General features: G+C 36.6%; 3 protein-coding genes and 1 non-coding gene across 5 annotated transcripts; 2 read left to right on the forward strand and 2 right to left on the reverse strand.

The window, feature by feature from the left end:
* Positions 1 to 5,877, reverse strand: LOC112701938 (uncharacterized). Of its 2 annotated transcripts, none has more exons than XM_025752759.3 (14): positions 5,570 to 5,877; positions 5,336 to 5,397; positions 4,935 to 5,135; positions 4,646 to 4,743; positions 4,226 to 4,401; positions 3,950 to 4,128; positions 3,279 to 3,623; positions 3,133 to 3,197; positions 2,923 to 2,971; positions 2,657 to 2,813; positions 1,858 to 1,942; positions 1,707 to 1,776; positions 980 to 1,120; positions 1 to 532 (listed from the first exon to the last, which is right to left on the reverse strand). In XM_025752759.3, exons 1-14 carry the CDS (start codon positions 5,667 to 5,669, stop codon positions 197 to 199), a joined length of 2,064 nt encoding a protein of 687 aa, XP_025608544.1. In that variant the 5' UTR covers positions 5,670 to 5,877; the 3' UTR covers positions 1 to 196. The 2 variants fall into 2 exon arrangements, with proteins under 2 accessions (XP_025608544.1, XP_025608546.1); XM_025752761.3 differs by having other exon boundaries at positions 4,935 to 5,132; positions 5,570 to 5,823.
* A 921-nt stretch (positions 5,878 to 6,798) lies between these two features.
* On the forward strand, positions 6,799 to 15,730 carry LOC112701937 (DNA mismatch repair protein MSH5). Its single transcript, XM_025752758.3, has 33 exons — positions 6,799 to 6,917; positions 7,238 to 7,269; positions 7,633 to 7,727; positions 7,925 to 8,005; positions 8,081 to 8,153; positions 8,469 to 8,532; positions 8,790 to 8,944; positions 9,117 to 9,218; positions 9,297 to 9,324; positions 9,401 to 9,432; positions 9,521 to 9,578; positions 9,767 to 9,853; positions 10,256 to 10,312; positions 10,585 to 10,686; positions 10,773 to 10,817; positions 11,184 to 11,261; positions 11,525 to 11,575; positions 11,658 to 11,739; positions 12,156 to 12,229; positions 12,311 to 12,410; positions 12,514 to 12,610; positions 12,765 to 12,854; positions 12,940 to 13,004; positions 13,112 to 13,247; positions 13,570 to 13,656; positions 13,902 to 13,963; positions 14,071 to 14,132; positions 14,456 to 14,509; positions 14,596 to 14,681; positions 15,032 to 15,063; positions 15,141 to 15,164; positions 15,240 to 15,355; positions 15,475 to 15,730. The coding sequence occupies exons 1-33, from the start codon at positions 6,876 to 6,878 to the stop codon at positions 15,565 to 15,567; spliced, it is 2,442 nt and encodes an 813-aa protein (XP_025608543.1). The 5' UTR covers positions 6,799 to 6,875; the 3' UTR covers positions 15,568 to 15,730.
* LOC112701943 (GDSL esterase/lipase At5g55050) lies at positions 15,346 to 18,086 on the reverse strand. The gene is made up of 5 exons (XM_025752767.3): positions 17,361 to 18,086; positions 16,874 to 17,016; positions 16,430 to 16,663; positions 16,096 to 16,342; positions 15,346 to 15,992 (listed from the first exon to the last, which is right to left on the reverse strand). The coding sequence occupies exons 1-5, from the start codon at positions 17,602 to 17,604 to the stop codon at positions 15,772 to 15,774; spliced, it is 1,089 nt and encodes a 362-aa protein (XP_025608552.1). The 5' UTR covers positions 17,605 to 18,086; the 3' UTR covers positions 15,346 to 15,771.
* On the forward strand, positions 16,704 to 16,776 carry TRNAF-GAA (transfer RNA phenylalanine (anticodon GAA)). Its single transcript has one exon. It is a non-coding gene; the product is annotated as a tRNA-Phe (tRNA).
* Positions 18,087 to 27,037: the final 8,951 nt, after the last annotated feature.

Raw genomic sequence — 27,037 nt, forward strand, 5'->3', positions numbered from 1 at the left:
TGAAAAAAATAAATAAATCATTATTGTGATAAAAAACTAAGATGCCAAAAGCTTCATATTGATGAAACATGTAGAAGGCATTCATATTAAGTTGCTACAAAGTTCAACAGTAAAGTATTTGGAGAAGAACAAAGAAAATTTACATTTATCTGCTATAGAATGTGAGAACCAAAAAAGGTGTTGTAGCATGCTTATCCTAAGTAAGTGCTGGCGCGGCGAAGCTGTTATTTGTGTCGAGAGACGAAGATTTGATAGCAGGCGATTGGCATCCAGATGGAGGACTATGTAACTTCTTTGAAAACAGCAATGACTTGCCTTCAAAGAAACTTGAGAAAGATTGTTTTGGCTTTTCCTCAGAATTCATCTGATCTTTGGTTACAGGACTCCTCAACAGTTTATCTTTGCCATTAAAGATAAGCCTAATCCTCGCAAGACGGCTCTTTGGTTCATCTACAGCTGATTCTTCTGGCTGCTTCATCATTTTCAATGCTTCCTCAGGATTCAGTAACATTGTCTCCACTGTTTGATACACCTACACGGGGATATGATTGATACATTCTTGAGACAAATATAGCTATCATATAGTTGCAATAAAAACTACCATCATGCACTCAGATTCATAACCTTATATAGTGAATGAATTAGACTATAAGCTCTGCTTCAATTCAGTTTTGATTTCCTGCTGTAGGAAAATGCGAAACAAAGAAATGAAAACAAAAAACGCAACTTTATTGTTTTCACTTTTTCTCTTCGCAAAATCTTGAAAATAGAAAATAAAGAAAAGGAAAAAAGAAATCAAACAGGCTGATCAGACCCATAGTTGCATACATTACAAAGCAAGGGTGTTTTCTGCTGGGTTACATATTGTCATATTGACCATTTCATTTTTGTTCATCAATAAATCACTACTTGAGATTCCTGAGGAGGTTTTGAGGTGCTAGTTTAATGATAATTAGTCACTTATTCTAAAAGTACCCACCTGGACAAGGTCATCAATGTGCTCACTCAATTTGCTGCTTTGACATGTGGAAACTATGTACTCCTTGCACTCATAGAATAACTTTGAGAAGTCACCGTTACTGGATAGCATACGTTCTGCATTCGCAATGCCTAAACCAAGCTGTATAAGCAGATCAAAGATTAGACATATGTCTTTCAAAAAGAGTTGATAAATATTAGAAAGGCAAGAAATGGTATAACTGTTGATGAATAGAGAATAAGTAAGCTATTAGAGAAATCTAGACAACTTATAGAAAGAAGAGAGAACAAGCAGAACCTCAATCAAGAAGAGTGCATATTGTGATTCATAATTTGAGCAATATTTTGGCCAATACACTCTATTTCCTTTTAAAGGATATGAAATAATCAAACATAAGAGTACACCTGTGCTACCTGAAGTTTTGTCAACAACCACCATAGATAACCCGAAGACCTATATTAGAGTTCAAGATAGGCTCTATGGATGGACCTATGGATACACTCAATAATTTCTTTCCTATGATCTACATTACAGTCAAAATATTTAGCTCTAAATTTACACTTCGTGAATTCCAGTCTACTACATCGAAAATAACAACTAACAAGGATATATGCTGAGACTTGAGCATGGCAAATTCATCAGGGATGTGATGACAGATGCCTAAAATTTATACTAGAGAAACATAACAGTTGCGATAATAATAATTGAAATATAGAATAAAACTTACTAGAGAAACAAATAGCTGTCTAAAAAACTCAAAAGTATGGATCTTTTCAAATGCATTGAGGATGCCCTCCCTGCAGCAAAATGTAAAAGGACATTCAAGTGATTGGATTTAAGTGGAAAATATAAACCCAAAAACTATTATTTGGACTTACACCGCCAATTCTTCATCAAAGAGGGGTGCCTGCTTGACAGCTGGGACTGGTTTGGATGTTTCCCATAATTCACGCCACAAATTACCTGTCATCAACAAAGTAATGGAATTCAGAGAAGTTTTCTGATCAGATACCAAGAGAACACAAGTGCCCATCTTTTCTCCAATTTTCACATGTTATAACAAAACTAAGACCACCACACTGGCGAGACTCACTTTTCTGAATTTGTTTTTCCAGACATTTTTAATTTAGGCATTCAGTTTAGAAAAAGGCATTTAATTTAGGGATCATATATCTTATAACAATGTCATAAAGGTTGAGACTACGATGTCAACATTCTCAACTCGATGGTTTCCTCAAGGAAGGTAGATATCTGAATGAAACCTTAATATCTATGCTAACATCATTGGGCCAGCAACGAATTTATTAAACAAGTTCTGCGGTTCTGCCATCAGACATTTTAAATCCAAAACAGAACAGCTTACTATTATAGTTCAACCATCCATCTACGCCATACAGTATGGATTCTGCATATCTTCCTCACAAGGCATCAAAGTATGTCCTCCACGGAAATTAGATCCATAATGAATATATAAATGATGATAAAATTTATAAGAATCCAGGAAAAGGTTCCCCATAATTGGTGTCCGGATACAGTGAACAAGATATTTTTGTGCCAAGCATAGTATTAAACAAATTTATCAAGTGATGATTTTATGTCGGTATAGACAAAGACCAAGCAACCACATTTCAGCTGATTTTAAGTAGCAATATACAATGTAAAGGATCATTAGTACACCTTCTTTTTGCATTCGTCGACTTAGGCAACCTCTGCCATCAAGTGATTCACCAGCGTCAAAAACATCACTATCCTCAGCAGTTGCCTTAGTTTGTGTCCAGTCCGGAGGAGAGTACCACCTTACAAAATCCTCCAAAATACATCCAGGATTTGCAGCCTAAAATATGGTAACCAACAGAAGAAATGTTGATAAGTACATTAAGAACATTCAGATTAGTCAGAAGCATGCAGAATAATTTAAAGTTCCCTTCAAGGGAGAGCTTGACCTTGAAAGCCTGCATGTCGGAGAGGAGTTGAGAACACCCAACACCAACACTGAACATAAATGGTAAGGAAAATTATCAAGAAATGTGAACTATCTCTCATTTCCATGACGTACACATGCACATAATTCACACATAAATGAAATGAGAAAATGGATTCATAATTTACTGAAGCTGAATATCATACAAATCTATCTGATTTAGGGAACATACCTCCCTGTCCGCAGTACAAACTCCTCTGTTTCTCTGATTAGATCTTCTGTAAGCAAAGGCCCTTCCTACATTAAAGAGACACAAAGTTCTTGAGTAAGTTTGAGTATTAATCATATTATATGGCACAAATGAAAAATCTATCAAACCTGGGTAGCAGGACAGTAAACAGGCTCGCCTGTTTCCAACAATGTCAGATCTCTAGCTGGTCGAACTGCACCAAGTCGCAGAACAAGATCCCCAGTGTTCACTCTAGCATATAGAACAGGACTTGAGGGACTTCTGACTTCAGAATTGATTGGTTCTTTTATGTTTGAACTAGCTTCCATCATCATAGAATCCAGAGTCTCAGTGGCAATAACACGGAGCCTTCTCCGAGAGATGCAACAGTTAATTACTTGAAGTTGTTGATACAGAAGACATGCCTTCAGGTCTGGAATATCATCCGGAGGCACTCCAGGTAAATATTGATCCTCAGACCAATGTTTTCTGAGCTGCATTAGTAAGAAGATGAAACCAAAATATTATATTTTCAGCTGGTAATTAAGAAACAAAATAAAGCAGTGGCAATACTGAATATTACTTCAGTTCTAGTTAGAAGTTTGAAACCAGAAGTGCTTCAAAGATTTCTTTCTTTTTTCAAGGACAAGTAGATCTCAATTTATCCTAAGAGAGAATAAAGATATAGTTCTACCAATAATGATGCATTTTACTAAAAAGATATTCACTTTATAACTAACAGTTACTTAATAGATATGTTAAATATATTGGGTTGGGTTGATAACAAAGGGTTAATGATATCAAAATGAGTTAAACATACTTCAGCAACAACCCTGAACCAGAAAAGAACCATTTTTCGAATGGACTTGAAGTTTCCAATGATTTCAGCTAGCTTAACAACAAAGCTTTCAGGAGGAGCACCATGAATGTCTCCCCACAAAGATGTTATGGAAGTTTCCCCTGGATTGGAGTCAATCTTTCGACTGAGAAAATCTCCCTCTGTGGATATATTGCAAATATTATATTGAGAGTAAAAGACCATCACTGAACAATGAGTAAAAGAGAAAAATGTTGTAAGTTTAGTAATGCAACATACCCTGATCAAACAGAGCTTTAATCAAATTCACAACTCTCTCATCGCCACTAAACTCAGAGGTAAGTTTGTCTTCCTTTTCCCGCATCACTAAAGCCTTCACTGCTGAGAAACTCAAGGCTGGTGAACTTACTGGCGAAGCTGTAAAATCTTTCAATGACTTTGTTGTGCTTCCAGCCCTATTAAAATGTTCACAAAAATTTTAATGAAGAGGCTAGTCATATCGTTAAGCTGAAAATCTTTGTCATGATAGAAATGATAATCTTGTTATATTGAAAAAGAAAATTGCAGTGAACAATTGAGAGTGCCAACTTTGAGCAATAGGATGCAGCAATCATTGGTCTTTGAGCATCTCCTGGGAAGACTCAGGAAAAAAGGGGCAATAAAAAGGTAAAAGAATTGCAGCAAGTAAGTACAACTTACTCAAAAGCTATAGCCAGTTGCTTCAGCACAGATGACTTAGGAATTGGATCTTTTGTATCAGAAGTTAAGCTTTCAACCAAGGGAATTGCTTCTGCAGCCTATGTAAAAAATTCCAGTCATATATTATAAAAGAAATCAATGTGTAATTAAATTGGAAATGTCAAAGAGACCTCAGTTGTGTCCTTAAACATATGATTCATAATAAATAAGTAAACATTACTAACTCATGACAACCACATCATGCATTCTGGATTATATTATATTTTATTTTTTTAAATTACTTTTTCACCTTGGCCTCAAGATCATTCTTCATATTCAGGATGTACAAATTTTCATCATAAAATGGAATTGCCATGTTTGCATCCCCAACTTTATCTTCAAATTCTTTTCTCCCAATTCGAATATTCTTGAATCTCTCTTTCCAATCCTTCTTCCTTCCTATACGAGGTGATTCCCTCCCCTTTATATTATTCAACTCACTGCAAAGCTGCTGCACCATGCCAATACAAAATTCAACATTTTCCAATTTTCTCTGAATAATAATGATCAAACTCAAATATACAACAAAAGTAAAAAAAAAAAAAAAAAGTTTGTATAGTACTAGTTCAAAACTTCAAATTACATGATAATGATAATGATAATAAACAAATTCCAGAAAGCAGAACAATAAACAGTGTAATGGCGATTCACCTTGTGAGGAGATTCAATTTCAAATTCCAGATTCTTAGTGAAGCTGTTCTCTTGATCTTCTCCTATAAACAAATTGAGTCAATGCAATTCTCTTAATTTTCTATTCTCTTACACAAAAATAGGTAAAAATCTGAAAAATAAAAATAATAGTAAATGAAATTAAAAATAGCGGAAAAGAAAATTAAGACAAAAGAAAGATTTGCTAAAATTGTGTGTGGCGAGAGAAGAACTAACCTTGATCGAATTTGAAGTCGCTGAGAATCCGCTCCGCTTTTGCAGCTGCGGAATGAAACGCCATTCTCGCTCTATACACAAAGGTTGGTGGTGCCTCCATTATCGTATATTATCACGCGCCGAAGGTGCGCACGTTAACCCCACGCTCCTTCTCAATTGCTACTGAACCAGCCATATATATAGCTAGAAGAAGAAGAAGAAGAAGAAGATGGCCGGCGTTAAATTCGTTTCTTCAAATTCGCGCCGGTTCTGTCACTTTCTTTCTCTGCATCACTATCCATAACTCCCATGCACTTTGATGTTACGTTAATTAATTAATTAATTACGTTAATTAAGTTAATTACTTTATGACAAAGTTGTAGTCATGTATATCAACGGAGTTGACTTATTGATTTAATTTTAGTTTGACCTCTTTTGAATATAATATACTTTTATTTATGATTATTAGACTCAAATAAATCCAAAATATCTTGTAGTATCAGGATTCGAACCAGCTCGTAGTGTGCTTCCAAGTGGAGCAGCTTGTTGGAAAAGATGATAATTACGATGCAAGTAAAATAAGGAGATTATTTGCACCACCATACAATAAAAACAAAAATTATAAGTACATTTTATTTTATTTTTTACTAAAAATAAGAGATTCGAACCCACAACCTCTTAATTGAGTATGGAGAGATTATGTTATTTGAGTTATTACTCATTGGTATAAGTATATTTTATTAAATGCGAATTAATCAAACTTTTAATGTAATAATATTCACAAGACTCAAATCTTCTCCCGACTAAGCTAATTTTTTTGATATGATAGAGAATTTTGTGAAATGCTAAACACAAAAAAAAAAGAGTGTCCTTTATTTATAATTCGTCTAGTAAATTATTAGTACAATGATATTTGAGAAAATTACCAAATACTACCATTCATTTGTAATACACGGATCTACTATGGGTTGCTGCATGTACAAGGTAGGATTCAAATCCCGACACTTACTTAAGCGGACTAGTACTAACCACTAGATCAACTCAACTTTGTTTCAAATTAAGTTAAATTAACCGATGAAGGATTATACTTTCTATATTTTTAGGTTTTGGTCCTATGAGCCAATTACTAAAGGAATAAGCCCAAGATTCTCGCCTAAAAGATTATAAAAGGCCCTTTCTTCAAAAAGCCCATACTCGTTAGGATACTTGTTTTTAATTTTTTATAGTAAAAAAAAGCCGCGTAATTTTACAATTTTTTATACTCAAAAATCAAAATCGCAGCTCGCTTTGCGGGTAATGCAGAACGCGAACGAGATTGCGCGCCAAAATGGACGACAACGACGTGGAGGACGTTGAAGCCGTTCCTCAGGTGTCTCTCTTCTTCGATTTTCACTGTTTCGTTGATCGCAGAGAAAATGAAACAAAATTTTGAACGAATCACTAGTTTTTTTTCTACTTCTGCTATTTCGTTTCCATTTAATTTAGCTGAAAAACTTGAATGGCGCTATTATTTGCTGAGATTAATAATTAGTTGTTTTTTGTAGATCGCGCTCTTACTCAAATCGTTGATCTGAAATATAACACTTTGATGAGCTTTAATTTTAAAATTACTGTTAATTGTAGCAATGGATTTTTGCGAAACAGTTTTGAAGAAATGACAAGTATTCTGGTTTTGCGGTTAAAATGCAGGTTTACATGGCTTGCATCTTACACGGTCACAGGTAAACTTGTTTAATAGCTCAATATTGCAAATCTTGCTTAAAACTGTTCTGTGTAAAAGAAGCAAAACTAAAGTTAGTCTTGCCTTAGAAATTTAATTGTGCAATGAACTATAGTAGGAAGGCCATCTTGAATTGTGTGGAAAAATATTTTAGAGACATTGGAAATTAAAAATAATGCACAATGTGCTAATGTTTTGGGAGAAAGCCGTTAGATGATTGATTATAAACGTTATATGTTGCTGAATGTTCTTGCTCTTGTCCTGTTACTCGTAATCGTATTCACCAGGATTTTTCTTACTTCTTGAAATGGAAACTTGTGCCTGAATTCAAACCTTGTGATGATTTCGTAATCATTCATTCCAGAATAGGAGTTTCTTACTATGATTCCAGTGTTCGCCAACTTTATGTGCTTGAAGTATGGGATGATGGTGACAAGCTTTATCCAGTAATTGATATGGGTATGTTTTCTTTCTTGTTATATTAAAGTTTAGTTTTAGTTTCTATATTCCTTGTCAGGGTCATGGATGAGTTATCTTTACGCTAAAAGCTCCATTGTTGCACTTAATATACCCGTTTTGATTTGAGGTTGAGTGGTTTCTTTTATTGGTATAAATTGTAGTGTATGAATATCTCTTGGCTTCAATTATTTGTGCAGTGAAATATCAAGCAAACCCTGTAATCATTTATACAAGCTCTAAATGTGAGGAATCCTTCTTATCTGCTCTGCAACGAAGTGGTAAAATGCACATCATGCAGTTGACTTATGAAAGACTAGTTTCTAGGATACCTTTTACCTATTGAAGTGATGCAGATGAAGCAGCCGAGGCTCCTCAAGTAAAGCTTGTTAAAAGCTCAATATTCAGTTATGAGCAAGCATGGCATAGGTATTGATACTGCTGTGATCTTAATGAGAAACTTGGAAACTCAGGTGCAGTCAACTTCATGTGAAGTTGATAACCGTGAGCAGTTAGATGAAAATTTAGTCAAATAAGTTAAATTATTTAACTGCTCTCAGCTATTAACTTCATGTGAAGTTGATTGCACCTGAGTTTTCACCTTATATTTTTCCATTGTGCTTGTCAATAATATAAATATTTACTGATAGGCATTGATTTGCATAGATATTGTTTATTCCATGGTATTTTGGATATGAAAATTTGATAAAGCTCTATTGCTTGGTCCATTTCCTGATTTTACAGATTAATTTACCTGCGAGTGGTGGGAATGGATGAAGGATTAAATGAAAAGGAGAGGGTTTATTATGTAAGTTTGAAAATGATTGATGTTAGTCATTTGCATCTTTATTTCATGCTATCATAATAATGGATCGTTCAAGGATCCTTGGATGGTCGCCTTTTAAGTGCATGCACTTAGATCATTAATTCAAAGCTTTATTTGTGAATTTGTTGCTTGCATTTGGTCTGTTATGGGAGACATCGCTGTATCCAGTTATTAGAATAATAAACATGAACAACTTTATATCTAATGCCACCCTTCTTTTTTACTATTGTCCCTTTCAGTTGAGTTCTATGATGGACATGGGAAGTGAAGTACAAGTTCGTGCTAGCGGTGGTCTTCTTGCAATATTAGAGAATGAAAGAATTGTAGATACTCTTGAGCAAATGGAATCTGGAAACACATCAATTACAGTAGATTCTGTAGCAGAAATTTCATTGTATCCTTTTCTTTATTCAACTCTCTCTCTTTTATATATATATATATATATATATATATATATATATATATATATATATATATATATATATATATATATATATATATATATATTACGTTTAAGGGAATGATGTCAAGTTCAAATTATGTCCTCCTTTAAAATAGAGATACAGACATAAGTTTCTCAAACTTGATGTAGCAGCACATGAAGCCTTACAAATATTCCAAATGGACAAGCACCCTAGCCACATGGGCATTGGTAGACCAAAAGAAGGGTAATTATATTCACTCTTAAATATTATACTTTGAATGAAGATTATGTAAATATCTGAAACAAAATGTCTTAGTTGCAGGTTTTCAGTATTTGGAATGATGAATAAGGTTTGACGGATTTGTTATAATTCAATTCAGTGAAGCAGTTTCTTCTGAAATGACAAATCCTTTGTTCTGTATGCAGTGTGTGACTCCAATGGGTAGACGTCTTTTGAGGTAAGGAGTATTAATGAGATTGACAACATGTATATCACTCGGAATTAAGAACTTTTGGTAACATTTCTTTTCTATCTTCTCATTTCAGAAACTGGTTCATGAGGCCTATACTTGATCTTGAAGTTCTGAACTACCGTTTAAATTCTGTATCCAATTATAGCTCAGTATATGTGTTCTAATTATATTATAATAATCAGCAGAATTATAGGCTTAAGTGTGGAAGAAATTTCTACTTGTTTTTTCTTCCTTTTATAGGTGATATAGCTATTTAGTCAAATATCACATGTCTTCATTTGGTTAGTGAAAGTTGCTGATTTTCTTTGACGGGAAATAGGTATCTTTCTTTCTATGCTCAGAAGAATTGGTCGTTTCTTTACGTGACACCCTGAAATCTGTGAAGGATATTCCCTACTTGCTAAAGGTATGAAGTTGCTCTCTTATAAATAAAAAATAAAAATCTTATTTCCTTTTTCTCCTTATAGGTTTGTACTAGCCTGACTATACTCTCAGATGGTTTATTCTTGAAGCTCCTCTTTCATAGATTATAGTATATGATCATTTAATTTTTGTTAATTACAAGATCTTCTTTCCCTGTGGAAATGAACTGTATAAGTTTTAGAAGCATGTTATTTCTCTTTCCTTTGAAAGTACCATAAGCATGATGTTTCTCTTTCCTTTGCTGGACCATGACGTGTATAAGTATTGCTGTTTGGTAGTGTCATAAATTGCGATATAATTTCCAAGTTTTATCCATCTTTTCATTCCTCAAATGTGATGTTTCGGTATACTAATACTTTAGAATATTCAATTTCAATGAGTGAAGAAATTTGACTCTCCGAGCTCCATATGCACCAGCTCTGATTGGACAGCTCTTCTCAAGGTAAATGAATAGAGAATGCTTTCTAGTATTGCTTCCTTGTCTTGTTTGTATTATTTTTTACTTCTGTGTTAAAAGAAATCAATATTTTGGACTTCTGTATTTATATTTACGTGACTCTCTCCATTGTATTTCATCATAGGTTCTTATTATGCTCGAACAAAGTAGTCGATTTTCCTGTGCTGTTCAAAAATGTCTATCATTGTGGAAATATGCCTTGATCATCACTTTTGTAGTTTTTGCATTTTCTTTTAAATGTTCACTTTATCTTTTAGAGTATTTGTGCGCTGTTGCATTTGGGAAAGATATTTGAAGTTGGGATTTCAGAAGGTCTTCGAGAAGAACTTAAATACTTGAATCTGGATATTGTTGAAAAGGTAAATATTTTGTTCTTTTGAAATGCAATTACATGGGTCCTTTGCGGCTTTGCCTAAATAACCTTTTGGGTGTAACATTATTGCAGGCAAGTTCATCCATATCAACGGAACTTGCTTATGTCTATGAGCTGGTAGGTTCTATTTGTTTCCTTTCCTACTAATTATAAAAAAGAAAATGCACACAGGACATGAAAGATGGCATTTTACTGTTCACATCTCTGTTTATTTTGGATAAATTACTGTTTAATTTTTTTAACTTTGTTTTGAACAAAGGACTCCGATATTCAACACTGCGTTTACATATTCTCAGCAGAATATGACTCGTTTTCTAAAATGATGCATGTTTAAATGGAACCTCATTTTACATGACAGAGAATACAGAATGGAGAGGCATCTGTTTCATCAGAACTAAAAGTGAATGCAATGGGGTGGCTTGTTTAATTTGATGAGTATTCCTTCACTTGCATTCCAGTTTTAACAAGCAGTGTATTTTGCAGGTAATTGGTGTTATTGACGTAAACAGAACTAAAGAGAAGGGATATGCAACAATAGTGAAAGAAGGTTTCTGTGATGAGGTTAAAGCCAATTTACTTGTTCTTTTCTTCAACTAAGTAGCAATATAAAGAATTTAGGTAATATGATCATCCAATTCAATTTCATGTTTCATCTAATTTAGTAACTAGATAAGATTTTAACAGAAGACTTAATCCATAGAAATCGATATCCAAGATAATTCCATTCTGCAATCTTCTTCATTCACGGTTAAACTTTGTTTCTATGTGGTCAGATTTTAATTTTAGAACTTGATATAAATTTGTTTCCATTTTTTTTTGGGCAGTTGGATGAGTTGAGGCAAATATATGAGGAACTGCCAGAATTTCTCCAACAGGTTGCTATGGTGCATTCTTTAATTTGTTAAAACAAGTATTTATATTTTTTCTTCATCATGAACATGGTACATATTTTTGCAGGTTTCATCATTAGAATTGGCACAATTTCCTGTTATATTCAAGGACAAGCCTATTCCTTGTATAGTTTACATACAGCAGATAGGTATTTTGATTTTATTCATTATATTTGTATCCTTAAGAAGCAAGTAATGGTCCAATGGGTCACTTAGTACATGTCGTTTTGTCTTTAAGTTCTTCAGGGTCTTGAGTTCAAATCCTGCTAAAACCTGCCTTTGGTTTTATCCTTTTTTATAAAGAGAGTACCCAATTCACCTATTCCGCAGCCAAAGTTGTGGGCATCATGGTAAAAGAAAGTGAACAGAGCTAATAAATGTTAATGCTTTAAAGTCGCCAATCACAGTCTAACGGCTAATTTCACCTGTAGTTTTTCAGATTTGATGTGGCTATATTTGATGTAGAATTAAATATATTTTGTGATGGAGATTCTCCTGTACTAGTGATTGAAATTTAATTTAGCTTTGATTATTGTTTGTTACTGTAAAATTGTGTTCAATATAGGATATTTGATGTGTATCTTTGAAGAAAAACTTGAAGAAACCACTCTGGAGAAGCTTGTGGATTGGGAATACACAGTATGTTGATGTGTTTGCACCCGGTAAACAAATTTATGTAACTGATATGTTCTATTTGGACAACGTTAATTTCAAATATAGTTTTGTGACGCAGATGCAGAGACAAAAAGATACTTTTATCGTACACCAAAAACAAGAGAACTGGACAATCTTCTAGGAGATATCTATCATAAAATTTTAGGTATTAAAATCATATACTTCATATTTCCATGATGTTTTTCATTTTTGGGGTAGTTATATTTGGTCTCTGGTGCAAATCTCATTTCTAATTTGTATCTTTCAAGATATGGAGAGGGCGATCACAAGAGACTTGTTTTCACATATAGTTCTGTTCTCAAGCCACTTGACAAAGGTGGCAACATTTGCAGCTGAACTGGACTGGTAAAAGAAAATTGCTTGTATAATGACTGGGGATTAACTTTTATTTCTAATAACAACTAAGTCTTGACCACTAAATGAAATTAGTTACATAAATCAAAGCCAATAGTGCCTTGTCACTTTCCTTGACTTTATTGCCTGATTATTTTTATTTCAGCTTTCTGTCTATGGCATTGGTTGCTCGGCAGAACAACTATATCAGGCCTTTGTTGACTGAAGAGAACTTACTCGATATAAAAAATGGAAGGTTCAAACAATCCGCCTTCAAAAGAACCTCTCCAAAATGGATGACTATTAAGATGATTGATGGTGAAACTTTATTCTTTTTGTAGGCATGTTCTGCAGGAAATGACTGTCGATACTTTTATTCCTAATGACACCAAGATTCTTCGTGATGGTAAACTGATGTAGACATACATAATTATCATCGCCTATATTATGTCCAATAAACCTGGTTTCACCAAATTGATTGTTTAACCCACATTCATTTGTTCTTTACATCAGGAAGAATTAATATCATCACCGGTCCTAATTTTTCTGGAAAGAGTATCTATATAAAGCAGGTGGCTTTAATTGTTTTTCTATCCCACATTGGTAGTTTCGTGCCAGCAGATGCAGCAACAGTGGGTCTGACTGATAGGTATGAATTTCTTATAACCTAAGTCTGAGACAGCATCTACATCCTGGCTTTGCTTATATCGACTATGATGGGTGTTGCTATGTTCATCAATTATCAGTCGTTAATATATATTAAAAAATTAAAGGAAAAAATATCTTACATATATCTAGTATAACAAAATTCGATTAGCTTTGTCATTTTACATAATTTTTTAGAAAATTAAGTGGTTTTAATATTTTTCAAAAGAGAGCACTCTAGAAGGAGGACTTTAATTTAGGTGAAAGGAGGAACAATTTTATCTGTTGATCCTAGTTATTACATTCTTATCTTTACAATGCTGCAGAATATTTTGTGCAACGGGAAGCAGGCTGATGACAGCAGAACAATCAACATTCATGATTGATCTTCATCAAATAGGAATGATGCTAAGGTATACCGAGAAAAACTTGATTAGAGTAAGGCCAATGCGTTGATCTAGCCATGGCCCTAAGCAGAAAGGGTATCTTTTCTCCTTGCATCTGACCTTTGAATGATGAGCCATTCATTTCATAATCACAGATGTTCTTCAGTATGATTTTATCAAGACAACAAAATGGATCAAGGGTTCCAGGAGAATATAGTGTAGTGTACTAAAATAACACTAGTTTTTGTTTTAATTTTGAGGAAAACCTGCAGGCATGCTACTTCACGATCTCTATGTCTGGTAGATGAATTTGGAAAAGGGACTCTCACAGAAGGTCAGTATCTCCAGTGTTTATGAAGCATCTAATTTCACAAATATGTGGATCGCAGAATTTGTTGCACATGCTCGTTTTGGCCATAAATGTTTTTGATCCCGTTTCAGATGGCATTGGTCTGCTAGCTGGGACCATAAATCACTTTGTAACGTATGATGAACCACCAAAGGTTAAAGCACTTCATTATGGTTTACCTTCACCTCTTTGCTTGAAGCCAAATTGAACTTGCAGTATTTGTAATACGCAGTTCAGCTTAATTTTTAATAATTCAAATTTACTTGTCTCTTAAAAAGAAAGACATATTACTTAGTGAGAACAATTTCAGAAATGACATTGAGGAATGTTACCTGAAACTCTACGAGTCAAATTGCATTTCAAATTTATACAAAACTGGTTAAATGAATATATGGCAATTAATTGTTTGTTCTCTTTCTGTAACTGAGGATTTCCTCATGGGAGACTCCAATGGCTCATTTGTTGTGATTTTTGCAGGTCTTCATATGCACTCATCTCATGGATTTGTTGCAAGGGCATTCTTTGACCAAGGTTATTGCTTGTGCATCATAGTGGAGTTTAAGTTTTCAAGGTTTCAGCTGAGTCATTGTGAACATAATATCTTTGAATTGTTTCAGTCTCAGCAGATTAGCTTTCATACAATGAGTATACTGAAGCCCGACGATAATTCCACATGTCTTGAAGACATTGTATTTTTATATAGGTATCTTTTTCTTAATTCTGCCATTCAGTATGCTAAGAATTACATTAACCATCATATGATCACTTATGCCAACCAAATTAACAGATAAATTTTGCTAACATGCATGTTTACTAAACCTAATAAATGCAATCTCTTTGTCCTCTGGAGACGGCACACTGAACACCAAAATATAAACACTTGAGCATGCATATGTTTCAGTTAGAATAATCTGCACTAAATGATAATATTTGATTCAATCAATTATAATGGTTTTCTTGTGAGTATTGGTTATTGAAATTACTAAGTAAAAATTGAAGTAATTCTGTTTTCTAAGGAGTTTTCAGCCTTGCTATTATGATATTTGTATGCAGGCTTGTTCCAGGACATGCGCATCATAGCTACGGTATTCTTTTGCTTTAGTAATATAATGTCTGTTGAAAAACTAATGAAAATAACGTGGGATTTTGGTGTATCATCCAGGACTGCACTGTGCACTGCTTGCAGGTGAAATTATGCTATGATCTAAATATATTTTTTTCAACTTTCTATATTCTGACGCAAACTACATTGCTCATGCAGGTGTGCCACATGAAATTATAAAAAGAGCTGCAGTTGTGTTGGATGCTGTTGCAAATAACAAGTGTGTTGAGCGTCTATGCAATGATAACATCACGGCACGAGATCATCAGTACAAGGTATCATTTAAATTTCCAGAGTCAAAAATTACAGGGATAACATTTTGAACATGACATTTGCTTAGTGTTTCCTTGTCCTCAGCATTTAGACATGTTTATGTTTCTGGACTTTGATGCAGAATGCCATAGAGAAGTTGTTGGAATTCGATATTGACAAAGGCGATTTAAACCAATTTTTTGATGATGTATTTTCTCTATCTCTTAATTCATGATCAAAGTCTAGTTGGTAGTTTCTCCATCTACCATTAGGTTAACTAAGATAATAGATTGGTCAAGTATAGTGGTGTTCTAACTTCTAACCTTGTAACGAATCCGGTTCTGTTTTCTCTTATTTCTGTCATCTTCATTGCCCCATTGACAACGAATTGAACAAAAGAATGTTGTCCAACCAGACAAATTATTGGCGAAAATTAACTTCAGGCTGCAACTAGCTGTCTCATGTTAATAGGAGACGTGTACTTTGAAGAACCATCAAACATTTTGTCGACAAAGATACGATTAGCTGCCTCTGTAGGATGGAACAAATCCCAGAAGATGTGGTCTTGTCTATTGGAACAAAGATTTGACAGTGGTAAGCAAAGACCCCTTGCATTCAGTTCCCCGAATCCACAACAAGCAGCTTTGATCTCTCTAAATCCTTAAAGGAGAAAAAAAAGTTTATCATGATCGTTACGTATAACAATCTAAAACACCAAAAATGATATGCATAGGAGAGAATATCATATGATAATTAATAGTACCATAGAAAGCTGGATTCTGAATGAGGTCCATATGAGCAGCATAAGTGTCAAAGAAGGAGTAAGTAATGTCCCTATTCTCAAATTGCCATTCCTTAAGCATGGATTGAAGGCCTTCGTTATATTTAATTGGCCAATAATTGCCATCTGTAATGCACTCCGTTTTGTTCCTGACCCTAAATACAGGAGTACATCCAAGTGCCCCAATGCCAGCTATCTCAAATTTACGAGCACCAAGATTGTATAATCGCTGCCAGAAATAGATAAAAAGAAAGTTAACAAGATAACTAGGCACTGTAAAAGTGATTATTATACCGTATATATTAGCTTGACTAACCTGTAGTTGTACTTTGAGTGAGAAAACCATGGAATCCAAATACTGCTGTGGAGTGATTTTCTTACGAAGATTTGATGATTGTAAGTAGCCGAAGAGATCATTGCTGCCAATCACCACTGCGAAAATTGATTTTGAGAGGCGCTTTTGTAGAGCAGCATCTCCTGCTTCTCGTTTCATATCCTCATACACAACTGAGTAGTAAGTCACTTGCTTTGTCAACGGTATTGCCTGTCTCTGCAAATAAAATTGTGCATAGCAAAATCCATTACAACTTGCGGGGATAGCTCAGTTGGGAGAGCGTCAGACTGAAGATCTGAAGGTCGCGTGTTCGATCCACGCTCACCGCATTTTTAATCCAATCTTTTTCCCTATACCCATTTTGGTAGAAAAATAAAATGTTGGCCAAAATAAAATAATAGTGGAGAAATGAAAAATGGAACTTACAAAACGTTCATCTGTGCCATTGAATATTCCAGCACCTGAGGATGCAAAGCTAACACCATCCAAGGACACATTGTTTTTGTTGGCATTTGATTTTGCAGTTAGGGACAGGTAAGGTGGCGAAGTTGCCAATCCCAATTTCTCAGCTGCCACCCATCCATATCAACCAAATACTATTAAACTATTATGGCAATAAAAATAAAAATCTATCTACAAGCAATGTATAACTAAAATATAACAATTTTCAATATTAGCTTGAAGTCAAAATGGCATAAGAGTTGGAACTTGGAACAGTATATAGAATTTATTGGTCTAAGGGGCTAATAAGAAACCTTAATAATATAGTTTCCTTAAGTTTGACGTCTTCTACATCTAAATCCCATGTTGGTGTCCCTTTTTATATATATAAATCCCATATGTGTGTAATCAACAAATGATTGTAAAGCTAACAGTAATGGAATCATAGAAGATGACTACTATATATACTTACAAATGAAATCAGCAGCATTCTTGCCATTGCTGAATCTGCCATTGGGTTTATGAGTTGGAAAATCAATTCCATAGTAAGGGTGATCAGCTCTTGCAACAGAGATTCTCAAGTAATTGTTGTTGCCAACATCAACAAGTGAGTCTCCAAACACATAAACTGCTGGAACCACCGTTTGTTCACCCTTTGAAAATCCACATCTAATAACAAGGAAAATGAAAATCAAAACTCTAGTACCATAACTCATCTTGGATTTTTTATGTGTGTGGAGCAAAATAGAGTTGATTAGTTATTATATATATTCCAAAATTAGATAAAGGGTACACGTTTAAGTGTGAAAAGAAGAAAATAAAATAATGAAAAGAGAGATTTGATTGAAAGTGGAACAAATTAAAGCACTCTCCAGAACTAAACCCACAGATAATTATATTTTATATATTTTATTAGTTATCATGATTTATGAAATAGTAACATGAAGGTGATATGATCTTATGTGGCTGATGATGATAAATTAACCTTCAAAGTCACATCAAAATTATATGACAAGCTAAGATTTCATTCATCAGCACAAATAATTAACACCACCTATATTCTATATATAAAAAATATTACCTCATTTTCAATCTACTATTAGTGGGGCGAATTAATATATATATTTCATTTTTTAAAGCTATAGAAAGAAACTGTATAGAAATTTCAATTTTTCACACATAATAATGCAATTTCACTATTGAAAGCAAGCTTCAACCCACTTTTTGATGAGTCCAATGCCAAAAAAAAAAGGTCTGTGATTCGGATTCGCTGCACCATTGCCACCCCACCATGTTGCTCCCACTTATATATTATGCTTTTACATATTCCTATTTAATTAGAAATTTCTAAGCATAATGGAAATATGGAATCAACCAACATATCAAGCTGTACTTTACCGAAAGTTATCGATCATGTTTCTGGGTACATTAAAAATCAATTATAAATAAATTTGATTATATGTCTTATCTTTGATTATTCTATTCTAAATTGATGATTATAAATAAATATATAATAACTGATTTAATAATTACTTTTTAATATATATTTTTTCATATATTTATATATGACATTTTTAATTTATTACTAACAAGACACTGTTATCTACGCTAGATCTTTAAATCATAACTTTCAGAATGCAGTACTATATAATAATATGGCCTTAAAAAGCTGCACTATATATACATATATATCTAAATCCAATTTTGCATAGAGCATTATTAATTTGAGAAACCAATAGTGGTCCTAGTAGTTTAGCCAAAACTAAGAAAGTGTACATTAATTACAAAAATAAAAGTTCGTGTCACAATGAGATTGATCTTAGTGATAAATAATTTTGATTTGATTAAACAGATCGACTTATTTATTATAATCAGGTGTACCATTCGAATAGAGTTTAAATTATCCGAATACTAAATGAGAAAAAAAATTAAAACTCATGTGTCTAACATTTTTTGTTGGTACATTTTTTAAAAGGCTCAGGAAATAAAGCCTTTTAATTTGTCTTAGCTCAAAATATATATCTTGCTATTAAATTACTCTTTCATTTTAGTCCATGACAATAATAAAAAAGTTTTGTGACCCACAAATTTAATCCAACAGAATACATAAATTCAATTACAATTTTAGTATTTATTATCTTATCTTTATCTTATCTTTAGTTGTTCTTATCTTATCTTTATTTGCTTTTATCTTTCATAGAACAATGCTCTATATTTTTTTTTTGAAACATAGAAAGCTCAACACATTAAAGTGGAGCATAAAATAAAGAAGAAGACACACAACGAGCTACCAACCAAACCAACACCTAACACCCCAGACCTATCAACAGCCTCCCCCAGAATCACCACCACGCCATTCTGTATAGCTCATCACCGTCTTTGTGTGGATTACCTCCAGGCTTGCTCTTGTATTATTAAAGATTCGTGCATTCCGTTCCAACCAGATGTTCCAAATAACTGCAAAGAACACTGTCATCCACATCTGCTGCCCTTATTGTCTATTATGCAAGCCATGCCAGCTTTCAAACATTTCCCTAATGGTTCCAGGGATCACCCACTCTCTACCTAGTGACCTCAACCACTTACACCACACCTGCCAAGCTACCTCACACCTAAGGAATAAATGCACCAGATTCTAATTCCTTAGTACACATTACACACAAACTATCCCCCAGAATGTTGACTCCTATTTTACCCAGCCGCTCCTTGGTGTTAACTCGATCAACTAGCACAAACCACCCAAATAGCTCAATCCTCGGAGGAACAAAACCTTTCCAAACGGAGCTCGTGAAACTATAACTCGTTATTTCAGCCGAAAGAGTCTCCGCTTGTATAGCCTGTATCACAGAACGAGTAGAGAAAACACCTTTATTGTCAAACTTCCACACCACGCTGTCCTCCCGACCTGATGACAACCTCACTGGCCTTAACCTCTCATGCAGCTGATTGACAAGTTCTAGCTCCCATTGGAACAACTCCCTTCTCCATTGGAAATTCCAAATCCAATCAAGCCCATCCCAAAAGCCACAGTCCCCAATTAGAAGTCCTTGCTGGCTTGAGATAGAGTATAGTCTCGGATAACTCCCTTTGAGAACACCCTCTTGAATCCAGTTATCTTCCCAAAATCGGGTTTGCATACCATTGCCTATTTCCATTGCCAGTCCACTTACCATTTTATCCCGAATCCGCGGTTCTTTTATATTCAGCTGACAGATGTCCCTCCAAGACCCTCCTTTTACTTGTAAAGGCTGAGTTGCCAACATTACATTCGGGTTCAACTTGTTACACGAACAAATAATCTTCTTCCACAGCGGGCAATCCTCCTTTGAAAACCGCCACCACCACTTAAACAGGAGCGCTGTGTTCCTTAGCATTGCATCACCAACCCCCAAGCCCCCCACCTTTTTTGGAGCATGTACTAGCTCCCACTTAACCATAGGTATACCAGAGTTACCATTCTCCTTGCACCACATAAAGTTCCGTTGTAGAGTGATCAGCTTGTCTGCCACGGCTTTCGGCATCTTGTACAGACTAAGATAATATATGGGAAGACTATTCAGTACCGACTTGATAAGGACCAGCTTCCCTGATTTATTCAACACCTTCGCTTTCCACAAGCTAAGCTTCTGTTCCACCTTATCAATGATTGGTTTCCAAGTCTTTACTAGCCGCGGATTTGCACCTAAAGAAATTCCCAAGTATCTTACCGGTAGAGCAGCTTGCTGGCATCCCAGTATTCCACATGCCTGATCAATCCATCTTTGCTCACAGTTCACCGATATCAGATTTGATTTTTCAAAATTGATGCTCAGCCCCGACATCAACTCAAAGCACCGCAACAGTCTCTTATAGTTGACAATTGTTTCAGTCTCCGGCGGACAGAACAAGATAGTGTCATCCGCAAACTGTAAGTGTGACAGTTCAATATGATCTCCCCCTACCAGCAGTGGAGCAATGCGTCCGTTCCTGACAGCTTCCCCCAACATCCGATGCAAAACATCAACCACTAAAACGAACAGCAGTGGAGAGAGCGGGTCCCCTTGTCTTAGTCCCCTCTCCATCTTGAATGGCTTAGACGGTGACCCATTCACCAAGACTGCCATGGTAGCCGTAGTAACACCCTCCTTCACCCAACTCCTCCATCTTTGGCCAAAGCCCATTTTCTGGAGCACAATGTCAACAAAACTCCATCGCACTCTGTCATAGGCCTTTTGAAAATCCAGTTTGATAATGGCTGCTGTCTTTTTCCGGGTCTTCAACCAATGAACCGTCTCGCAGGCTATGAGGGCGCCATCATGAATTTTCCTTCCTTTAACAAACGCAGTCTGAGTCTCTCCGACCAACCCCGACATCACAGCTCGCATTCTTCTCACCAACACCTTCGAAATCACTTTATACACACACCCCACCATACTAATTGGCCGAAAATCCTTCACCTCCTTTGCACCTTCAAACTTTGGAGCTAGTGTCACCCAAGTGACATTGGCATCTGTTGGCATCTTCGCACTTTGAAAGAACCCCAATACCGCAGCAATGAAATCCCGCCCAATGTCCTCCCAGCATTTCTTTATGAAGTTCATGTTATACCCATCACTCCCTGGGGCCTTGGAAGATTCGCAGTCCCACACAGCCTCCTTGATTTCCTCCTCCGTTGGCATTGCTTCTAAAGCTTCAGCCTCAGCCCTATGGATACACTTTACTAAGCCATCCCTGATTCCAATCCTCGGAACATATTCTTGTCTATATAACTCCTTATAGAATCCTCGAATCGCACCTTTTATTCTCGCCTGATTCCGCACAAGTCTTCCATGTATCATTAGTGCGTCGATCCTGTTATTCCGTCTTCTGGCTGAGGCAATGTTATGAAAGTATCTGGTATTCTTATCCATGTTTGCAGCATGCTTAGATCGAGACATCTGTTTCCAGTGCAATTCCTTTCTAATGTACCATTTTGAACAAAAGCTTACAAGCGCCTTCCGTCGAGCCTCTGTTGTACCATCATAAATTCCATCACTGACTAAATTGTCTAGCCTGGTAAGCTCCTCCTCAAACCTCATAAGTCTCTTATCCATGTCCCTGAAGTTCTCCTTGTGCCATTTCCGCAATGGTTCTGTTAAAGCCCTCAGTTTGCACGTGAACTGCGCTTCTCCGAGGCTTTGCCATTCATCCTTCACCATTCTCAGAAACCCCTCATGCGTAAACCAGGAATCCAGACTTCTGAACGGTCGAGGTGCCCCTCCGAATCTTGTCCCGTCCAATATCAATGGACAGTGATCGGATAGCCCCCTTGGGCCACCCTTTATCCTAATATCCAGAAACTGCTCAGTCCATTCAATAGTCACCATCACTCTATCAATCCAACTACAAGACCGCCCCCTAAACCATGTAAACTTCCTATCCGTAAGAGGCAAATCAATCAACTGCATGTCATGCACCCATCCCTTAAACTCTTCCGATGATGCCGGCAAGCTAGTAACTCCTTTACGCTCCTCAACTTGTAAAATTTCATTAAAATCCCCCATAAAATAGAACGGAACCTGACACAGCCCTGCCACATAACTCAGTTCCTCCCACACCCCCCTCTTTGCCTCCCTCCCATGCGCCCCGTACACCAAACAAAAAGCACAGTAAAAGTTTGTCCTTGTTAAGATGCCTTCAATACACAGCCACCTCTCACCTTTATATCTGTGACGGACTTGAAACACTCCATCATCCCAAATTAATAACAGACCCCCCGCTGTTCCTACAGCTTCCACAAAATCCCAACCAGCATTACTAGATCCCCAAAGCCTTGCAACCTCATATTTAGTAATCACTTCTTTTTTTGTTTCAACCAACCCCAACATGTTCAATTTATATTTACTTTTCAAAGACTTCAGCATGCTCATTTTACCGTCCCCCCTCCACCCCCTAATATTCCAACTGCCCACAATCATTTAAATAAAGTTTTGCTCACCTTTTGTTTATTTTTTGGCCGACTCCTTCTCGCCTTTTCCTTCTGCTTCGCTAGCCTTCTCTTTGCCGCTATTTTCTCATTTTGTGCTTGTAAAATTGCCATAATGTCTTCTTCCTCATCGTATAAAACCGCTCCCGATTCCACAGCCAGTGCCCAGGTTGCTTGGTTTTCCTGGCTCTGTACTCCCTGCGTCCCCTTGTACTCCTCCCCTTCTACATGACCACCTGGGCCCAGCTCATTCCCTGCTCCACCCCCCAGGCGTCGCTTTTAGCAGCCACCCCCAGTATGTCTCCCTCTGTGTTGCCTTTAGCTTCTGAGGTTTCACCCTTCCTCGTTTTTCGGCTTAGACTCGTTTGGGAACCATCATCGTGGAGACCGGTCTCACCACCACCGTGCTGCGCCCCTTGTATCTGCCGGCGATTTGCTTCCCCCACCCTCGTCCCCTCATGTGCTACACCGCCACAATCCAACTCAACACCAGCCTCCTCAGTCGGCCCTACTCCCTCCACCTTCTCTTCCAAAACCTGGATCCTATCCTCCAACGAGCCCCTAGCTGTGTGCCTCACCTCTCCCTCCTCAAGTTCCCCCTCCTCTTGGCACCCCAACCTCTCTCGCAAACCTACCATTTGCGCCGCATCACCCAGATCTCGTGGGACCTGCCAGATCATAAGACTACCCGACCCGGCCTTGCCCCCAATGGAGAGAGGTCCATGGACCGTTGCCTGCAGTAGACTAGCCTGGCCCAGCCCAACAGCTGGCTCCCTTTGCAGGCGTGTTTCGTACACAGTCAACCTCCCATCTACCCCCTGATTTGCTATTGGGCCAACTGAAGACCAGCCCACCCCTCTACAATAACCCACACACGCCCCAGCCTTGTAACACACCTGATGGGCCTCGTCATACATACCATAAGTACCAGCCCATTCCACATGATCTCCTCTCACACCTCCACAAACCTGCGTAACCGTATTCTCCGACTCCCCCTCATGAACCACCTCACACCCCTTAGAATCTGCTACTCCACCTTCCTTGGTACTATCTGAATCTGGTACAACCGTATCTTTTTTGAAATTCAAATACTCAACGTTCACATCATTCAAAAAGACATCAGAAGTTACTATTCTGCCCTCTCCTTGCGCAGCCTCTGTAAGCATGTCGGAAACCAAATCTGTCGCCGGATCCCAGTTACCCACCCCCTTTTCCAGGGCCGTGCCAGCGGCGCTAGAAGCTGCATTCTCATCATAGCCACTTCTGCTTCTCTCCATACTGACCGCAGCATCCTCCTGGTAGTCTACCTCCTTCACAAAAATCCCAAATGCTGTCTTCCCAACAACAATTTGCATCCATTCACTGATTGCATCGAACACCCCCGTCTCAACTTGAATCCTTCCCACTGTGAAGGAGGCTTTTTCCCCAGTAATTACATCACACTGAAGCACATTGCCCCACTGCCCTCCTATTTTCTTGAACGTTTCCGGCGACTATGCATGCAAAGGAATTCCGTAGCACTCCAGCCACGTTCGTCGAGTAGTACAACGTTCCGATTCCTCCCAACGCGAGATCCTATGAAAGACTTGCAGCAAAGTATCCATCTTGAACGTAAACACACCCTCCGCATGCTGCACAGTATCAAATATTAACAGGACTTTGCACGCCCCGATCTCCCGGACATCCACAATTTGAGGTATATTTTTAGAGACCACCCTCTTCACTGAGCAGAGGTCCACTGGGTGCAATGTTTGTCCCACTAAACTCCTCGCCAACCATGCCATATTTGGTTCAACTATTGGCACATCAATTCTTTTCATATGTCCACTCCCCTTTGTGGCAGTCTGATGTTCTCGCACTGGCTGTTCCCCAAAGGATTTGTCAGCCGCAACCCCGTTCCCATGATAAGACGCCCCTGCTACGCCTCCATTCTTACGTACGATTTCCTTCCTCACTGATCCACCCATCGCTTGAGATTGTCTTCTATACTTCGCTTCTCCAACGGTAATTACCTTTCCCCGTAATCTCCAGTGGTTCATTTCTGCAATCGCCTTGAGGGCGCCCCCTTTTGTCGTGTAACGAACAAAAGCAAACAGGTAAATCGATCCACTCTTTCGTTTCCGGGCAAGATATATGTCGTTAATTCTTCCTGTCCAACAAAACAAGTGATGTAATTCTCTCCTAGAGATATCATCCGGTAGGTTGTCCACGAATACAGAGAACGAAGAATTTTCCAAGCGATGATATGTATCCCTATTCCAAATTCTGGTATCCTTTGCTGTTGACTGTATTCCTAACGTACTCCCTCCCCTAGAGTACTCACCTCTCACAGCCTCTCTCTCCCTCATTGTTCAATCAATTAGAAAACTATTTTTTTTATCTTGGTTACCTGCAAAAGCAATCCACAAACTCAAATTTTCTTCAAAACTCTTTTCAGAACTTCCAAAAACTCCATACTTTGTAGCAAAATAAGCAAAAAACTCATTGAAAAAAGATCGTCTTTCATGCTTCTTCATTCAAAGAGATAACATTCTGAATCACAACGACTACGTCGAGTTGCATCATTTGCCGGGAGAACTCTCCTTCGGCATCCCTGAAAACATGCTACAATTCATCGCAAGCTCGCGGCTCAAAATTCTAAGCTCAAGCAATAGTTTACTCTTTTGTCTTCATCGAACAGAATTGTTTATCATCAATCCAGTAACTTGTTACCTTTTACACATTCCCCTCCCCAACCACTTGCAGCAGCGAGGGAATCTTCATAGTTTGTCCATGATGCTGGAATGCGACTCTGAGGATTACAGGTTGATTCTTTTTGACAATGAAGAATGGAGTTCACATTTTGATTGCCATGTTTATAGTTATAAACAAGGTGCTTGGAACTTAAGGAAGAACCGTTTTTTTGCTAGATCTAGGGATTTGAAATTTAACATGCATGTGATTTGCAATGGCGCCATTCACTTCATCTCGGATTGCTTCAGTTATCTTGCTAAAGATAGCACTCATTTTAGGCCTTATATCATGTCTTATGAAATCACAAATGACGATAAAGATGGAAGTGTTGAAACCAAGTTATTAAGGGTTCCTAAAGAAGCAAGAAGGGGCTCCCATGATGACAGTTGCCATATGAATATTTTTAAATGGGGAGCAGTTGCTGGCCATCAAACTATTTGCTTAGTGAGATTGAGAAAGCGTGTGTTTACAGTTTGGATTCTAACGAACTATGAATCGAGTTCGTGGAGAAGAATCTTGAAGGTGAGAGTGAAAGGAATGGGTTTAGTGGAACAGAACCCTGAGATCAGAGGCTTTACCGTTTTGAATGGTGAAGAACGTCTATGCATATGGTTTAACTAATGACAAATACATGGTGCTCTCGAAAATTTGTGACCATGAGTGTGACTCTACATTTATTCGTTTTATTCCTTATTCAGATACTCTTCGTCCATGTAGAATTGGTGTCAAAAGTTTGCGTCCTTATTTTCAATTAAGGAAACATGACCAAGCCAAAAAAGTTAGAATTAGACACATTAAATTCCTTAATTAGATTTACATAATTAAAAGATGAACAAGACTCTAAATTTTATTTAATATCAAATATATTTAGATTCTAAATTTTTTTTTGGCCGTGGTTGAATTTATCCCATTGTATGATTAACAAATTTAATTTTGACAATAATAATAATTTTCTCTTATTAAAAAAAATTGTAATTAAATTTATGTATTATATTGGGCTGAATTTATGGGCCATAAAATTTTTTTATTATTGTCATAGACTAAGATGAAAAAGTAATTTAATACTTGCTGTTTGCTTTACTACTTTTCTTTCTTTTTTCTTTTTTCTTTTCCGATAATTATTAAGTGTAGTTGACAATTGTGGTCACTTTGTTGATAAAATAAAGATGATGATATTTTTTTAGATTATTCTTATTAATCTCAATTTAAAAAGAAGAGTAATTTTTTATTTATAATTAATTTATTTCAATATTGTCAATTAAAGATCAACTATAAATTATAAATTTTGTAAAATACAACATACCACAAAATCTCCGCTACCAAGATATACAACAAAAATTCACATACAAATTAAGTCAATACGTTATTCTACTAGTTCGTGAGCTATATTGAGTTTTATTCATGAAAAAATAATTAATAATGAATTAAATTAAATTAATTCAAGCCTATGTAGCTTTAAAATCTTCTTTTTG

The sequence above is a fragment of the Arachis hypogaea genome, chromosome 7 (genome assembly GCF_003086295.3).
Source record: "Arachis hypogaea cultivar Tifrunner chromosome 7, arahy.Tifrunner.gnm2.J5K5, whole genome shotgun sequence".
NCBI lineage: Eukaryota > Viridiplantae > Streptophyta > Magnoliopsida > Fabales > Fabaceae > Arachis > Arachis hypogaea.

What these genes read in the sequence shown, in the direction of transcription:
- LOC112701937 (XM_025752758.3), top strand. Translation starts at nt 6,876, where the DNA reads ATGGACGACAACGACGTGGAGGACGTTGAAGCCGTTCCTCAG. An exon ending in AAAAGGAGAGGGTTTATTAT is followed by an intron (nt 8,533 to 8,789) that starts GTAAGTTTGAAA and finishes TGTCCCTTTCAG; the next exon opens with TTGAGTTCTATGATGGACAT. An exon ending in ATTGGTAGACCAAAAGAAGG is followed by an intron (nt 9,219 to 9,296) that starts GTAATTATATTC and finishes TCTTAGTTGCAG; the next exon opens with GTTTTCAGTATTTGGAATGA.
- LOC112701938 (XM_025752759.3), bottom strand. Translation starts at nt 5,669, where the DNA reads ATGGAGGCACCACCAACCTTTGTGTATAGAGCGAGAATGGCGTTTCAT. An exon ending in AAATTGAATCTCCTCACAAG is followed by an intron (nt 5,136 to 5,335) that starts GTGAATCGCCAT and finishes GGCATGGTGCAG; the next exon opens with CAGCTTTGCAGTGAGTTGAA. An exon ending in GACAGCTATTTGTTTCTCTA is followed by an intron (nt 1,121 to 1,706) that starts GTAAGTTTTATT and finishes CTGCTTATACAG; the next exon opens with CTTGGTTTAGGCATTGCGAA.
- LOC112701943 (XM_025752767.3), bottom strand. Translation starts at nt 17,604, where the DNA reads ATGAGTTATGGTACTAGAGTTTTGATTTTCATTTTCCTTGTTATTAGA. An exon ending in GAATGCTGCTGATTTCATTT is followed by an intron (nt 17,017 to 17,360) that starts GTAAGTATATAT and finishes GATGGGTGGCAG; the next exon opens with CTGAGAAATTGGGATTGGCA. An exon ending in ATGGCACAGATGAACGTTTT is followed by an intron (nt 16,664 to 16,873) that starts GTAAGTTCCATT and finishes TTTTATTTGCAG; the next exon opens with AGACAGGCAATACCGTTGAC.